A 14,625-nucleotide genomic window follows, 5' to 3' on the forward strand; every position below is an offset into this window, starting at 1 on the left:
TATATATATATCTAACTAAAAGGCTGTGACTGAAGCCCCATGTACATGATGGAGCGAGCTTGGCGTGTTGCAGAATGTGACTGTGTACATTTTTAAGCTTTCATGACTCATAATATTTTTGCTTTTCCTCATTCTTTTCCACATGGTTTCACATTAATATCATTTTTATTCCCAGTTGTTTATTAGAATTTTTACATTACTTCTGTCTATTGACAATATTGATACAAGTAAACACTGAAAAAAAAGGAAATCTTGTTAATTTGTTATGTATGTTGTTATGTCTCATTTTATGAGTAATTATACGTACAGTTGAACCTGCTCTAATTATGGCTACCCGTCTAAGACAATCACCTGTACAAATGACCACCTCTCTAAGACAATCACTTGTACAAATGACCACCTCTCTAAAACAAATACCTGTACAAACAAACACCTGTCTAAGACAATCACCTGTACAACAAGACAATCACCTGTACAAACGACCACATCCCACTTCTTCCCCCTGTGCTTTTTCTGATTAATGTGTCGCATCGCTTTGGAATCAAACGCTCGTCAATTTTTTGGTATGTAGAGTTTTTGGTGTCATATCTTAAAGCGTGCTCACTAAAATTTGTCATGATTTTGATGAAAAAAAAAATATCCATTGGACTGAGCGAAAGTCGATAGATATTTGTGTTTGAAGGAGGTGGGGGGTCACCAGGTTCCAGAGGTAAAATTAGCAAGAAAATGAATGCCAAAGTTTGGGGACTTCCAACGCTTGAGAGTCCTTGGAAACTGAATGTATTTTTTGTGCCTTTAATCAACGTTTTTCTGAAAAATCGAGAGAGAAACGTGTTTTGAAATGGGGATAAAATTATTGTATAGAGTGGTAGAGCCAAAAAAAAAAACAAGAATTTGCTCAAAAATTGCCAGATTGTCAGAAAAATGCCAATGTCTTCGTTTTCATTATTTTTGACAAGCGCCTGATTTCACCGCGATGCCTCACAATTAAATTATGATGACATAATCCTGTCTTAGATGTCTATGCGTGTGGTTGGAGGGCGCCACAGGTAGGTCGGATCCTACTTCTTTGTAGGCTTATCTATTGTTTCTGTATTTCTGTCTTAGGCTTCGTCCTCCCTTCAATATCTGCCCATTATTGTGTCAGTGCGCTTCTCTTTACTCAAACTCGAGAATCTACTGTCAAAGACAAACATTTTTTCTCTTCAAGATTGTCTTGGACAAATTTGACAGGTACATCTGCATTGATAATACAAAAATTAAGTTTGGGTGTACAAGCTGCTTAAGTTGACACTCGTAACAGTACGCATTTTGGCGTGGTTAACTCACTCTTTTATTTTAAACCTTTTTCATTTTAGTGTAGGTGTGTTTTCCGCCCTATCGACATATTTTATGTCATATTGAGGTCAGTCCTGGCGCGCTTATGACCTCATGCAGTTGCGAGAGCCGTAAAACCCTCTACTATAATATTATATTGAGGTCACTTACATAATGTGGCAGCTGGAAGCGCCTGCATATGAAGTTTCTTAATGGTAACTTTTGGGACAAAATTTCACTGGGTGCTAAAATGTTTAGGGCTATGTTACGCAAAATATGGTCAGTACCAGGATTAATTCTTGAAGAAGAGACGCATTATGACTTTATCTTTCGTTGACAAGAGAATCACGTCCTGCCGCGTGAGGAAGCGTTCATAATAATATAATCAAATAATCACAGCTTCCCTTCCTAATTTTGGAACATCGTGACAGTCAAATTCACCCAAAGACGTGCTGTAGGTCTCAAAAACTAAACGTAAATAGACGTTCATAATCACAAATGAAACAGTAGCGTATGCCTAACAATACATTCAAAACTGTATCATTGCCACAGAAATACCCTGTTCACCCCTATAGGACCACTCCATAGGCTGTCACAAGCTCTGATTGTATAAGCTGGCTATTACACTGGTCGAGTCTACCTCGATCACAAAGGTGAGGGGAACTCAAATAATCTCGTGCATGCACTGCTGCTGTGAGTGCTTTTTCCCCCCTTTTCTCTCTCCCCCCCCCCCCCCCCCCCCTCTTTTTTTACAGGGAACCGTCCTATAATCAGATCGTGACCTCGAACGAAATAACACACAAACTGGAGAAGCAGAGATGACAACTGTGAGTGGTTGGCGGGTGCTCTGATGTGGTTTGCTTCTTCTTTCCTATCAAACAACTATCGTCCTTATCTGTCCTTCTTCTTTTTTATGTTTGTTACTCTCTTGTAACTCCTCTAATCTCATGGCGCTCATATATGACCTTATGCAGTTGCGAGCGCTGTAAAACCTCTACTAATTAAGTACAAGAGATGACAATACTACAAGTAGCCTAATACATGTCAACTATCAATTTGATTTAAAATTTGGCTGTCTTTGTCTCGTCTTTCGACGCCAGGAGCCGGTGCATATCTGAGTCACTCGAATCTGATTGGCGGTTTAGAAAAGTTGAGAAAAAGAATACAAAAAACAAGTACTCACAGAGGTCATGGGATTATTAGAAGCTAGTTCCCCTCCCGTTTGTGAAGTAGACTCAACCAGTATAATTAATCAGTGCTTGTGACGGCTATTACTGTGGTCCGAAAGGGGTGAACAGGGTATTTATGTAGCTCAGATTCCCACGCTGTCCGACGATTTGCCGACAGTGTCCGACGATTTGCCGACACTGTCCGACGATTTGCCGGCACTGTCCGACAATTTGCCGACATTGTCCGACGATCTGCAGACTTGTAGCCGATGCTCTGCCGATCAAATTTGCTTCACTATTTTTCATCTCGCCTGACACAAGTAGGCCTACGAGCAATTGGTTCCCAGCCAGCATAACTGTGTCGGCCCGACGTCATTTTGATGTCGGACATTTCTCTATCGTCCTTATATTATTCTGCCCTTGGTAGATTCCTGATGACTGGCTTATTTTCATTCGTTGTAATAGAGTTTTATTTATTTTAATGCCCCCTTAGAATCAACTCAGATCATTTGGCCCCCTTAAAATCAACTTAGATCTTTTGGGAGTGCTGTGCCTATCGGGGCCAGTATAATAGCCTGAGAGAAGGTGGTGCACAGTATTGTAGCTTATTGTTGTCCTGTACAAAGTGGGCTTTTCTGTTTTTGGTTGTTGTTTTTTTCGAAAGTTTTACGGCACTTGCAACATAATAAAGTCATACAACAAGTGCCAAAGATTAGAGGTGTTACAAAGAGAGAAACAAACAGGAAAAAAGGAGGAGAGGTAAGGATATAGAAGAATATAATACATGCATAAGTTTGATAGGAAAGAAGGAGCAGACCACACCAGAACACCCGCCAAACACCCACCCTAGAAAGTTTACAGTTCTTGATAAATTATGATATGATCAAGTAGACTTTCCCGCATGGGAATTCATCTCGTGTTTTTCTTCTTTATTTTAGATTTAAGTTTTAGTAAGGTTTTTTTACAGCACTTGCAACACAATAAGGTCATACAAGTGCCGAAGATTACAGGTGTTACAAGAGAGTAACATTAGAAACAAGCCCCAAAAAAGGAGGGGAGAAAAAGACGATAGATGTGATAGGAACGAAGAAGCAAACCATACCAGAGCACCCGCCAACCATCCACTGTTTTTCTTCAACGAGGAAGAGGCTTACCATTCCTTCAGACAGCTTGCTACCTCAGCATTATTAGGTGAAGAAAGTGTAAAATTCAAATATCTCAAATCATTATAAAAACTACCCCGCACCCCATGTTGCCCTTAATAAAACAAGAAGTTAGCCACTTGAATTATTAAAATCGGACAATAATTGAATTTTTTGTGATTTTTTGAAATTTTGATTTTTATTAACAACATGAAATACAACAAAAATTCGATTTTCAAAGGTCCATAATTTTCAAAAAAGTACAATCAGACAATAAATAATCATATTTTTCGAAACAACAGTATACATATATTGCATTACTTAAATATTACCATGATTGGCCAGTTATAAGAGGAGATATTATAAACATAAATCAAAGTCTGCAAAAAAATACTTATTCATCGTCAAAATTTGCCAATCGGTGGCACAGAGTCCATTTTCAAGGTGGTCTCAGAAAAAAAGTATTGATCCCTATTAGATAAAAACTTCTGTGATGATTGACATAAATACAGACATTATGTCTAATTTTTTTCAGACATGTAATAGATGATACAGTCAGACTACAATATCATTCAATGTGCTTTGAAATTATACAAAGCTCTGTCTGACATTTTTGGCCGTTTTGTTGAGCTAGTTACTAAGACCATGAGGTCAGAAACCAAAAGCTCTATCCGCTCTATCAAAATCGTAAGATTATTTGGAGTCTTTATCAAGATATTCAATTAATTGCATTCGAAAAAGCTTGACAAGTGAAACTAAAAATTTTGACATCAAATTTCTCAAAACTAGGCACTGGTGAAAAGATGAAATGGTATGGGTTTCACGCCCCTATCAACACTAATACTATTAGTAATAGGTTATTTAAAAGGCGGGACCTCCTAGTTTAACGTCCGTCTCCGATAGGACCGAGCCAAGTGGGAAGTTTGTGTAAAGTGCCTTTCCCAAGGACACAACGCCGGACCGAGCTGAGGTTCGAACCCCCAAATCCGCAATCTCACGATTACGAGTCCGGTAGCCTAACCAATAGGCTACCGACGCCACCAACTAGACACTGAGCAGATGGAACTATGTAATTCTTGGGTAGCGACCTGTCTACTGACTGTAGTAACCCTGGCAAGCTTGAATGAAGGATTTCTTTTTTGCTTTTGTTTTTTAAGTAAAGAGAAGCACATCATAGACATAGTAAAGATCATTTAGTGCTGGGAAAAAGAAAGACAGACAGACAGACAGAAACAACAGAGGGGAAAGTAAAGAAGTAGGACATACCAGTTGCACCCTCCAAATCCATCCACCTGCTTGAATGAGGGAAAATTCTAATAGTGTGTTTGAGTTTGTTTGTTTTTTCTTAAGTAAAGAGAAATACATTGGCCCGATAATGGTCATTCAGTGCAGTGGGAAAAGCAAGACAGACCAACACAATCAACAGAATTAATGAAAGAAAAAGACCCACCAGAGACACCTTCCTTCCAACCATCCAAAAAATGTTTGTAGAATCAGAACTGTATAAATCTTATAAATCTTTTTTTTAAAATGTACAATTGTAGGTGTTTTTATGCGACTATCAACTCAAAATTAGATCATCTATGAGGTGGGCTCCAACCCTGCCAATCTCGGCCAAGAGGGATACCATGCGCAACTTTTTTGAGCAGAAAAATCGAGACATTCAATGAAAATTCTCCCTACTTGGAATTCCAACTCGGGCCTCGTGCCAGTGATGGCAAAGCGCCTAAGTGATTTTCAGTTTTTCCAAGGCTGCAGCTGAAGCCTACTCTTATCAATTTTAGGACCACCAAGGGATCTTTAACTTGTGCAACTTGCATACCTCCAAGATTTTTTCGCCCTTATCCGAGACCAGGAGTGTGGCTGAAAGACAGCAGTAAAGAGCCAAGAAGAAGCAGTAGAAAACAGATGACTGAGCCAGGAGCACAGAGTCGGGGAAACAGGTGGGGGGGAAGGGGACAGAAAGTGGAGACAAAAAGCAGATGACAGAACATGATTAGTAGAGAGCTGGAAAAGTGAAAGGAGAAATTTTCTTTAGAGAAGAAACAACAAATTATGACAGCCACTACATAAAGTATATTGCTACTAAACACCAAAAGTCAGCGATGATAACGAAAAGATGTTTATTTACATGAATGAAAACATTATAAACATTTGACACATCTACTTCGAAGATATGCCTTTCTTCTTCTCCTCTATGTGCTTGACCAATGTCTGCTGTAGGACCGGGTACAGTTTCTGGCAGTTGTCGATCACCGTTCGTACAGTCTGTGGATAGAAAGAAGAAAAAAAAGATATGGCGGGTTTTTTAAAGTTTAGTTTTAGTAAGAGTTTAACAGCACTAGCAACACAATAAGGTCATATCAGTGCCGAAGATTAGAGGTGTTACAAGAGAGTAACAAACACAAAAAAGAAGGAGGGGAGATAGAGATGATAGATTTTTTATAGGAAAGAAGGAGCAAACCACACCAGAGCACCCACCAACCACCCATGTTTTGGTTTTTTTAAGAGGGAAGACATGGAATAACATAAAAAGGCTAGCCCAAGACAGGGAAAGGTGGAAAGTGTTTTTTTGAGGCCTATAGCCTGACCCAGGGTGAGAAAGGCAATGAAGATGATGATGAAGAGTTTTACAGCACTTGTAACACAATAAAGTCATATAAATACAGAAAATTACAAACATAAAAAAGAGGGAGGTGAGATAAGGACAACTGATGTTTGATAGGGACAAAGGAGGAAACCACACCAGAGCACCCACCAACAGATAATGAGATACGGGGTACAAGACTCATCACTCAATGCACGAAAAAAGGAAAGTTTTTCTTTTGGTCACCCTGCAAACTGTCCCGTGGTTTTATGCAAGAACAATTTTGAAATTATGCAAACTGAGCCCAAAAATGTGAAATTATGCGATTCTGTTAATTTTAACAAAGAATGATAAAGGAAAATAATCAGAAACTATGGAAAAAAAAAAGATCAAATTTTGCCAAATTATGCGGGGTGCATAAAACCATGGGGACAGTGCAAAGTTCACTTTATCAGACTTAATCATTTTTCTCCACGAGACAGGTCAAACTTTTTTTCGTTTTAAAAAAAAGAAAAAGAAAAATAATTTTTAAAAACTATTAACCCCCCCCTCCCCCCCAAACCCCCCCCCCCCCCACTTTATTTGTCCTAGCATGGAAATTAAAGTAAAATGACATCTGAGGCAGTAAACCTGAGAATGTACAGGGCAAAACTTACTTTGTTCAGAGTGTCAAACTGAATTCCTCCGTCGGACGTGATTGCAGAGACTTGGTTGATGGAAGGCATGAACGCCACCGTCAGCATACCTGAACTACCTTTTCCCTGGAACAAGAAAAGAAAACAGCGATGGTTTCAGGATTTATACCTACAATAAAGAAAATTGTGATGGTTTCAGGATTTATACCTACAATAAAGAAAATTGTGATGGTTTCAGGATTTATACCTACAATAAAGAAAATTGTGATGGTTTCAGGATTTATACCTACAATAAAGAAAATTGTGATGTTTCCAGGATTCATACCTACAAAAAAGAAAATTGCGATGGTTTCAGGATTCATACATACAAGAAAGAAAATTGTGATGGTTTCAGGATTCATACATACAAAAAAGAAAATTGTGATGGTTTCAGGATTCATACTTGACCAAACCAGGAAAGATCGAAGCCTGTTACGGTACGGATTAGCGAGGCACCGATGGTAAATCTCTAGCGTGGTGACAGGTGACTTGAACTAAAGAACAAACAGGCGGCTCGAAGACCAAACTTCAATTTCCAAGAGGGAAGCAAGACTGCTACCTGTCTAATAGAACCACCATTCTCCTCCAAAATAGGGGGCCATCTTTAAACATTTCAACTGTCAATACAATTTAGGAGCTGAGACGGTTCATATAATCTATTTTCAAAAAAGGAGTGAAAGAACTATTGTAAACTTCTGAGCTTACACATCCCTTGGGAAAAACTAATGTGTCACGACGTGGTGGAATCAGACGCTCGTCAATTTTTGGGCATATGGAGCTATTGGTATCATTTTAAAACTTGTTCCTTTGTCTTGCTTTCGATGACAGAAATACCTGTCTGTCTTGAATAGAAGTCGAGATATTTGCCATTGAAGGAGGCGGGGGACGCCTTTAAAATTAGCGAGAAAATGGCCGCCAAAGTTTGGCAACTTCGTGAAAATTTACATTTTCTGAGCCTTAACTCAACAGTTTTCAGTAAAATCTACACAAAAATGTGTTTTTAAACGGACATTGAAAGCGATGAGCCAAAAATTTTTTTTAATGGATAAATTTTGCTAAACCAGCAGAAAAACGCTGCCTTTTTCGATTTCAATATTTTGACGAGCGCCTGATGTCCCCACGATGCCTCACTACGAGAAACTTACGACACGGCTCAGAACTGCTTGTTCTTCCTGCACTGTGGGATCCGAGATGGTCAAGTCGTTGTACATCGCCTGGGAAGAGATATTCAAAAACGCAACATGAGACAAGTGGAGGGTTATAATAATATGGGAGGAAGAGAAAAAGAGAAAAAGGACTGCAGTCATTATTGGGACCTCTACGCGGTGCTGCAGACCCCGGAACAAGTATAGCTCCGGGCCGAACGCCAATCAACCCCTGGATTCAGACAGGTACGGAGGCGACCGAGTTTTTGTCTGGAGGCTCAGCCGAACCAACTGGGCCTGGATGTACTTTGGACGAGGCCACAAGAGGTTGCCGCTTACCAGTCTGCCTGCGGCAGACTGCCGCCCTCCTAACGGAGGCCAGCCAGAAGAAGAAGAAGAAGAAGAAGAAGAAGAAGAGAAAAAGGAGAAAACAAGGGGGCTTTTAGTTTTAGTAAGAGTTTTACGGCACTTGCAACACACATAAGGTCATATAAATGCCAAAGATTAAGATTAGAGGTGTTACAAGAGAGTAACAAACACAAAAAAAAAGATGTGGGGAGATAAAGACGAATAAATGTCTGATAGGGAAGAAGAAACAAACCACACCAGAGCACCCGCCAACCACCCGCAACAAGGGGGCAAAAGTAACAAGGCGAGGGGGTGGAGGGTGAGGTGGGGGTGTGTGTGCTGAAGGGTGATTTTAAAAAAACATACAAATTAAGATTCTGGAACTTTCAAGTCATTAAACATGGCTGTTGCAATAAAAGAAGTGCTGCTACACTTTCACAAACAAAAAGCAATCAAAACATTTTGGGGCAAACAACAACCACCAACACCCCCCCCCCCCCCCTCTCCCTTTCTGGGGATGAAAAACATACTTCTTTGAATAAAGAAAAGTTCATCCACGTGGGCAGCTGGCGGGTTTGTCCAGTCTTTTTTATCATACATATACATCTTCCCTATCTCCCCTCCTTTTTCTGTGTTTGTTACTCTCTTGTTACACCTCTAATATTCAACATTTATATGACCTAATTGCGTTGCAAGTGCTGTAAAAACTCTCACTAAAACTTACCTGAAGCACATCAAACTCACTCACTACCCTCAAGAACGAGGAAGAAGAAGAAGAAGAACTCACTACCAGCCATTTTCCATTTTTGGTGTCGCTATTCCCTGTGTACCAGACACTTTAGGGGTAATTTGTAAAATCACGGAGCGTATGCTAATTAACATAGAGACTTGAAATGAGGACCATTGTGTTTGAACACAGTAAAGATTTGCCCTGATAAAATTACAGCTTTGTTTTATTGTTACTTTTTTTTTTCACAAGTTTTCAAAAATTGGTCAAAAACTGCTTTCCCTTTGCCTTTCTTACTCACGCCTTTCCCCACCACTGCAAATTTCTCCACCCAGTTCGTCATAACAATCTTCGACCAATTCATCCGTTTCTGAGACACTTTCGTCGTCAAAGGTTAAAAAACTGTCAAGGACAAGCGACCTGTAATTGTGGGAAACGTAATGGTAAATTCAGTTCTAATGGCTAATGGCAGGTGTCGGAAAAGTCAATAACTCAATTGCACCTGTCTAATTTCGGTTTCGTTTCTTTTTAATGTAAGATAATTGAATGGGCTACGAGAAAGACAAACCAGTACCGCAAACGGTGCGGTTTTAACGTGAGAAAAAAAATTCCAAAAAGCGAAACCGCAAGGGTAACGGGTGTGACATCACAATATCGGAGCTATTTTACCCGCAACAGTTGAGGGTGCGGTAGTGAGTGAGTTAGAAAACTTAATCAATATGTACGACAACCACCCTCCAGCCACTCACGGCAGACGACGCGATGACCAGGTCGTACATCTCCACTCCCGCAGACGCCAGGGCCAGAGACGCACACAGGATTCCCGCCGACAGAACTGGGGAACGCAAAAGTATACCGATTACTTGTCTGCCAACTACACTGTACAAGACTCAGACACCCCCACCTTCCATTGTGTTTGGTTCCGACGGAGAGATGGACATAAAATTTATCATAAGCTTTCAAAAACAATCTGTAACACCTGTACTTCCTACCAAAGTTTTGAAAACTTTCACCATACCTTACAAACGTTCATTACTGCTAAACAGTGAACAAAAAAACCTAACTTTCGCTCCTGCCCTCCAAGTATACGAAACCAGTTGTAACAAAAAGTCGGAGAACAGAAATTATGTTATGAAAACCATCAGAGTAAAATACTCTGTATACAAAGTCACGAGTTAACAAGGTGTTTCAAACACTGATACATGCACAGATATACACATAAATGATGACTTTCAGAAGCCAAAAAACCTAGAACCTCATTTCTCTCAAACGAACATACTGGCTTTACATTACTTACACCAGAAAAAAAAAATTCACTGCGGAAAAAAAAAAGTATGTTGAGAAAAGAAATAGGACGTACTACATTATTCACCACTCACCGGAGCCATCGTGCTGTAAAACTGTCACATAAACGTTGATCTGGGACTTGGGATACTTGTGCTGAAAAGGAATTGTAAAAATTATAATCTTCAGTTTTAGTAGTAGAGGTTTTACGGAGGTCATATGAGCGCCAAAAGATTAGAGGTGTTACAAGAGAGTAACAAACATAAAAAAGAAGAAGGGGAGATAAGGATGATAGATGTTCGATAGGAAAGAAGAAGCAAACCACACCAGAGCACCCGCCAACCACCCACTATAATCTTCAGAAAATCCTGACACAGAAAGCAAACATTATATAAAGCCAATACAATGCCAATATCATTATAATAATGCTGTAATTAACACATAATGTCACTTTAAACAAAGTCACCAACCATTGAAAGTTTTTTTTCAGTTGGGGTTTAAGAAATCAGAATTGAAAATTTTTCATTAATAATGAGGTTCCTAGTTTTTCAAAGAGCTCAAAAACAAACGCTGCCAAACACCCAGAATAGCCTGGGCAGATCTAGAGATTATGTGTTACAAGAGAGTCGCAAAACATACAAAAGAAGGAGGAAAGATAAGGAAGATAGATGTTAGATAGGAAAGAAGGAGCAAACCACACCAGAGCACCCCCCAACCACAGTCCTACCCGTGGCATTCTATTAAAAAAACAATTCCAGTCAGGCAGTTGACAGGTAAAAACAATTTTAAAAAGACAAACAAACAAATAAACAAAAAACAAAACAAAAAAAAAAAAGATATCCTAACAATTCATCGACTCTTTTACCAAGCAGACAGCTGGCTCCAGGGCTTCCAACATCTGCACAGACAAGTCTTTCTCCTGATTGCCCTGCTGATGCTGTCGACGATGCTGGCTGGCGAAAGTGGCAAATCGAAACTGGCAGGTCAGCTGACCCTTCAGGCTGAAATCCTCCCGCCGCTGGACCTCTCGCGGGCCGTAGCTGGAGAGAAGTTGTTGGAGTTTGAGATTTAGTTGTATTTAGGGTTTTTTTAGTAAGAGTTTTACTGCACTTGCCACACAATAAGGTCATATAAGTGCAGGAGATTAGATGTGTTACAAGAGAGTAACAAACACATCCTGGTTCAAATCCAATGAGGCAGGTTTTTTAAAAATCTTTAGTTGTATGGGGAGGGCTAAATAAAGGCCCTCCGTCCACATAACTCTGCTCTAAGGCCCTCCGTCCACACAACTCTGCTCTAAGGCCCTCCGTCCACACAACTCTGCTCTAAGGCCCTCCGTCCACACAACTCTGCTCTATCAGAGATGGATGTAAGATTCGGAGGTCACACCTCATAAAGAATCTCAGCTATACATACAGGAAGTCATACACTGCTACAAGCCTGCACAATGCTCGAGGCACTTGGAAGGAGACATCGGCCTAACCCAAGACAGGAGCACTCAAAGCTTTACTGGAGCCTGGAGGATCTGCAGCGAAGAGCAGCCTTCGCACTAGCGACTGGAATGTGCATTAAGAGACGAACGAGAAGAAGATAAAAAAGAACCTGGAATCATTAACCCCTTCGTGACAGCTCCTGCACGCCTGTACATCCAACATTGTGTACCAAGATGCCCTCCTCCTGTACAATATACGTCCTAAATTCATCCGATTACGGCAATTGCATGAACCTTACTACGTACACACGTACACCGTTTGTGATTTTATAACTGCACTACAATAGCTTTGACCGGAATTTTACCGAAAAATTGGGTGCAGTAAAAGTTGGAAAAAAAACCCCGTCACAACTTGGTTAAAGAGGGTATTGCATTAATACCATACCATAAGATTATAATAGTCTTAGGAAGCCCACTCAAAACACACACAACTCTTACTCACACGGCACAAATCGCCTTTGTCTGATTCATTTCTATGTAGGCTGAGCCTCTCGCCTGGCTGATGACGCCAGCTCGGAGAACTGTAGAAAACAAAACACATTTTTTATGCAGCACAACTCAACGTTAAAGTGCTGCTTATAAATGAAGTAGGCAAGGGAAATGTTTGCCGAGTTCGAAAGGCAACCACATGACATGTGTACTATTATCCACAATCCCCATCATAGTTTTAATGCTTCGTTATAAATTTTTTACCCTTTATCTGCACAAAAAAGGGGGGGGGGGGGGGGGGAACCCTCTCTGTCAAAGATTTTAAAAATAAAAAGTAAGCAATTCTAAGGAAGGGCAGGGACATGAAGCGAAAACGCTCTGATAGCATTTGTTTGTTTGAGTAAAGAGAGGCACAATGACACAATAATTGTCATGTGCTGGGATCAAGTAAGACAGACAACACAAAAACAGCAAGGGAAAGTAACAAAGTAGGACCTACCCACGGTACCCTCCAATTACCCCTGATAGTGATATCGACTAGGACTATATCAGAAACAAAACAATTGAAGAAAGCACATACAACTAAACTAAAAATAAAAGAATACATTTTTTTACAAGACCCAAGTCCAACTCAAAATTTGTGGACAACATTCAACACTTCAGCATCAAGCTGTACCAAAAAATTGCTTCTAAAAAATTCATTAAAAACAATTATAACTCCCTTGAAAATCTGAGTTACAATGTACAAAATCCACAAATGAATGCTCTGCAGAAAAGACAAATATTAGAAAATATAAATTCATTTTCGTTTTTCCAAACTTGAACTCGGGGGTTCTCGTGGCCTAGAGGTTAAGGTGTTTGCATCTCATTCAAAGGTCATGGGCTCGAATCCGGGTAGCGAGGGAAAAGTTTTTTTCTCTAAAAAAATGGTCTCATTTCACCTCCTTTCCTGTTCTCTAGCAATTTTCTGTCGTCTGCTTTCATCTCCACTTTCTGCCCCGACCCCCTCACCTCCTTTGTCCTCTCCTCTGGGCTCCTGACTCTTTCTGCAGCCTTTCACTGCTACTCCTCGGCTCCTTCTTACTGCTGTCTTTCTGCCCCACCCCTGATCTTCTGATACCAAAGATCTACACCTAGCCTTCTCGGACAAGAGCGAAAAATCTTGGAGGTCCTGTGTGCAAGTTGGGCACGTTAAATATCCTTTGATGACTAAAAAATCTATAAGAGTAGGCTTCCGCCGCCACCCGGGCAAAATTCAAAATTTCCTACCAACTGAAAATATATGGCGAGCGCCGTAAAACACTTACCAAAAAAAAACCCCCAACAAGAACAACAACAAAAATTCAACTCACACAGCGGTCTCATCTGTGCTGAGTCCCGTCCATCGAGTCGTTGTTTCTCAAGCAAAGCCTGTTATTTGACAAAGCATAAAAATGTAACTAATTCTGTGGGAAGAAATATTTATTTAAGTGATTTAGTTTACTGACATATTAAAGAAAGAGCTATCAAGAAGACCAGGAGGAAACAATTAGTGCTGAGTTTTAAATTCTCAACAAAAATCCGAGTTTAGATCCTACTCCTGGGCAGAAAAATATTAGGCGTACTGGCTAACTAATGTGGTAGGGTTCACTTAGCAATCACTTCTGTTTCTTATCATGTCTTATGACTTAGAATCTAGGCCTCTATGTAAATAAACGGGAAGGCAATTTCCATAGAGCCCCTCTAGAGTCTAGATCTCTAGATTTAGAATCTAGATTCTAGATCCAGATATTTAGACCGAAAAAGTGCCGAGAGATTCTTTTTCTAGGCTTGGCCTATCTATCAACTTACCGGGTCGCTGGTAGCCGTAGGGCAAAAATCATAGGGACTGTTGGACGTCTCAGGCCCTTGAATGCGTCTAGTGTCAGTAGGCATTATAGTTGTTATTATCAATTCAAGCGCTAACTGAATTCAGTTCAAACAAAACTTCATTTCTTCAAACCCAGGATCAGGAGTTAGATCTCCTGTAACAGTGCCACACGGGCGCAGCCATTGAAATAAAGGGCCTGAACTCTGAATAATTTCGTCGTGGATTGTGAGATCTTCGTATCATGAAATATTCGCGGTATTATTATAATATTAACACTCGTAAATAATGCACATGCAACATCTGCAGGCCGAATATCTTTGAGGGATTTGTTGTTTTGTTGTTGTTGTTTTGTTGTAGTTGTTTGGTTGTTGTTGGGGTTTTTTTTACGAGTGCCTTCCCCATCTGTGCATTACGTTAGTAATCTTTAGTCATATTGACGCGTAAAAGATGTGCAGATTTGTC

General features: G+C 40.1%; 1 protein-coding gene across 1 annotated transcript; it reads right to left on the reverse strand.

The window, feature by feature from the left end:
- Nucleotides 1–5,733: 5,733 nt before the first annotated feature.
- Nucleotides 5,734–14,366, reverse strand: LOC101851602 (exosome complex component MTR3). Its single transcript, XM_005106538.3, has 9 exons — nt 14,145–14,366; nt 13,667–13,724; nt 12,328–12,406; nt 11,259–11,433; nt 10,489–10,549; nt 9,859–9,944; nt 8,035–8,103; nt 6,872–6,976; nt 5,734–5,896 (listed from the first exon to the last, which is right to left on the reverse strand). The coding sequence occupies exons 1-9, from the start codon at nt 14,226–14,228 to the stop codon at nt 5,792–5,794; spliced, it is 822 nt and encodes a 273-aa protein (XP_005106595.1). The 5' UTR covers nt 14,229–14,366; the 3' UTR covers nt 5,734–5,791.
- Between the last annotated feature and the right edge of the window lie 259 nt (nt 14,367–14,625).

The sequence above is a fragment of the Aplysia californica genome, unplaced genomic scaffold (genome assembly GCF_000002075.1).
Source record: "Aplysia californica isolate F4 #8 unplaced genomic scaffold, AplCal3.0 scaffold00541, whole genome shotgun sequence".
NCBI classification, from domain to species: Eukaryota; Metazoa; Mollusca; class Gastropoda; order Aplysiida; family Aplysiidae; genus Aplysia; species Aplysia californica.